The sequence below is a fragment of the Cajanus cajan genome, chromosome 1 (assembly GCF_000230855.2).
Source record: "Cajanus cajan strain Asha chromosome 1, NIPB_CcT2T_4, whole genome shotgun sequence".
NCBI lineage: Eukaryota > Viridiplantae > Streptophyta > Magnoliopsida > Fabales > Fabaceae > Cajanus > Cajanus cajan.
The window spans coordinates 47,685,912-47,688,146 of NC_138517.1; the positions used below are offsets into that span (position 1 = coordinate 47,685,912).

General features: G+C 51.0%; 1 protein-coding gene across 1 annotated transcript; it reads right to left on the minus strand.

The window, feature by feature from the left end:
* Positions 1-1,986, minus strand: LOC145954655 (uncharacterized). Its single transcript, XM_083069344.1, has one exon. It carries the CDS (start codon positions 1,984-1,986, stop codon positions 1-3), a length of 1,986 nt encoding a protein of 661 aa, XP_082925470.1.
* Positions 1,987-2,235: the final 249 nt, after the last annotated feature.

The following is a 2,235-nucleotide window of genomic DNA, read 5'->3' on the forward strand; positions in this document are numbered from 1 at the left end:
TCACAAACTAGCGAAGTAACATTCCCGTGCCGTCTTTTGGTCGGCATGAACCGTGACGACTCGTCCTGACTCGGCCAGAAATTTCATGGCCAAATGAGGGGTAGATACGACTGCTCCGAGCCGATTCAGTGATGGTCGTCCAAGGAGAATGTTGTAAGATGTGCTGGTGTGTACCACCACATATTTAACTGAAACATCTCGGTATTCGGCGCCTTCAAATCCGAACCGAGTCGACAACTTGATGTATCCCTTGGTCTTGACCCGTTCGCCGGAGAACCCGACCAAGGGTTCATCATACGGAACTAGCTCGGACTCCGGGATGCCCAACTGCTTGAACGTATTCCAGTAGAGGATGTCGGCCGAACTTCCTTGGTCGACCAGCGTCTTGCGTACGATACAATTGTGAATTTCGACGCTGATTACCATTGGATCATCCTGGTCCGGATCGATGCCTTTAAAATCAGCTTCTGTGAAAGTTATAGTGGGAAGGCGGCGACGAGCGGATTCGATGGCATGAACATGCCGGACAGCCCGCAGGTGTCTTTTTTGTGCAGATGAAGACGAGCAACCTCCAGCGAATCCCCCGGCAATGGTATTGATGACTCGCCGAGGCTGTGCCGAAGGCTCATCCTCTCTTCTATCTCTAGACCGACTACGTTCTCTACGAGAACGTGTTTCTGTCCTTTGTTCGAGTTGGTCTCGTCTCCGTGACCGGTCTTCGTATCTCGATCGGTTTGGACGCTCAACGAAACCTTGCAGCTGTCCCTGCTTGACTAAGTCTTCAATCTTATCCTTCAGAGCCAAACAATCGTCAGTTGAATGCCCACGGTTGCGATGATATCTGCATGACTTGGTTGTATCGGCCCGGGGAGGGGTTGATGCTCGTTTTGGGATGACCAGTATATCCGAGGCCAGTGCTTGTTCTAATACTGCTGACCGGCTAGTATTGAGGGGCGTGTATTGTGAGTACCTTGGTCCCCGAGGAGGCTTCTCGCGGGGAACCAACTCTTTCGGTCGACTCCGAAAACTCGGCTCGGCCAGCTTGTCAGGTTTTGTTGACACTTCTACTCGGGCTTGGTTCCGGAACTCGGCCAATTCCTCCATCTGCATGTACTTGTCGGCTCGCCGACGCAAATCATCCATGTCTGTAGGGGGTTTCTTACAAATGCTGTTGGCAAAAGGCCCTGGCTTCAAGGTAGTGGTAAGGTGGTGTAGAGCTACAGCAGGGTTTAAGTCTCGAATTTCGAGCGCCGCTTTGTTGAATCGGCTCATGAATGTCCGAAGAGATTCCTTCTTCTCCTGACGAATGCTGATTAGTGCCAACGAGGTCAATTGGTGAGGCCGACTGGTAGCAAATTGAATTGTGAACTGGGAAGCCAACGTACTGAACGAATCGATCGAGTTGGCCGGAAGCCGAGTAAACCAACTCAGTGCTCGTCCCTTTAAGGATGTTGGGAAGATTCGGCATAGAGCAGCATCATCGTTTGTGCTTAGAGTAATTTGAGTCAAGAACACATCCACGTGTTCGTCTGGGTCGGTAGTGCCATCATACTTGTCTAAGGGCAAAGACTTCCAATGGTCAAGGAGTGCCATCTGCATGATGTTCGGGGTAAAAGGATGCCGATGTGCTCCGGCCGGCAAAGGCTGGATCGGTCGGCCGACCGAAGCATGCGCAGCTGGAGCGGCGACGGAGGTGTGGGGAAGAGAAGAGTGAGGGCCCTGCGAGTGGAACGACCCCTGTGTGTGAGTTGTCTCAGATGGTTTCCATGTGGGATCCCGGTATTGATTTTTCAGCGCAGCATTCTCTTCTCTCAATACAGCCATCTCGGCAGCATCTCTTTCTCGCTGTTGTTTCATGGCGATCATTTCTTCCTTCATCTGGCGCACCATATCGGTCAAGTTTGTCTCCTCAACCGTCTCGGCCCCGGACTGATGTTCGTCTTCAGACTGTTGCCCTTCAAAATTAGTATTCCTTGTCTTTACCATGATTCTTTTACTCGTAAACTTTCAGTGCTTCTACAATGCTATCGGTTCGGCCCCACGGTGGGCGCCAAAATGTACCTGCTTAAGGATACACTCGTAGTCTTCTTGGTAAGAAGGGCCGAACGGATACTTCAAACGGATTCTTCAGAGGGGGGAGGTACCTGCAAAAGGCACTCCAACGCTCAAGTCAGGATAAGCACGATATTCTAGGATAATTAATGAACAGTGACATACCTTGTTGTGTGTGACCTA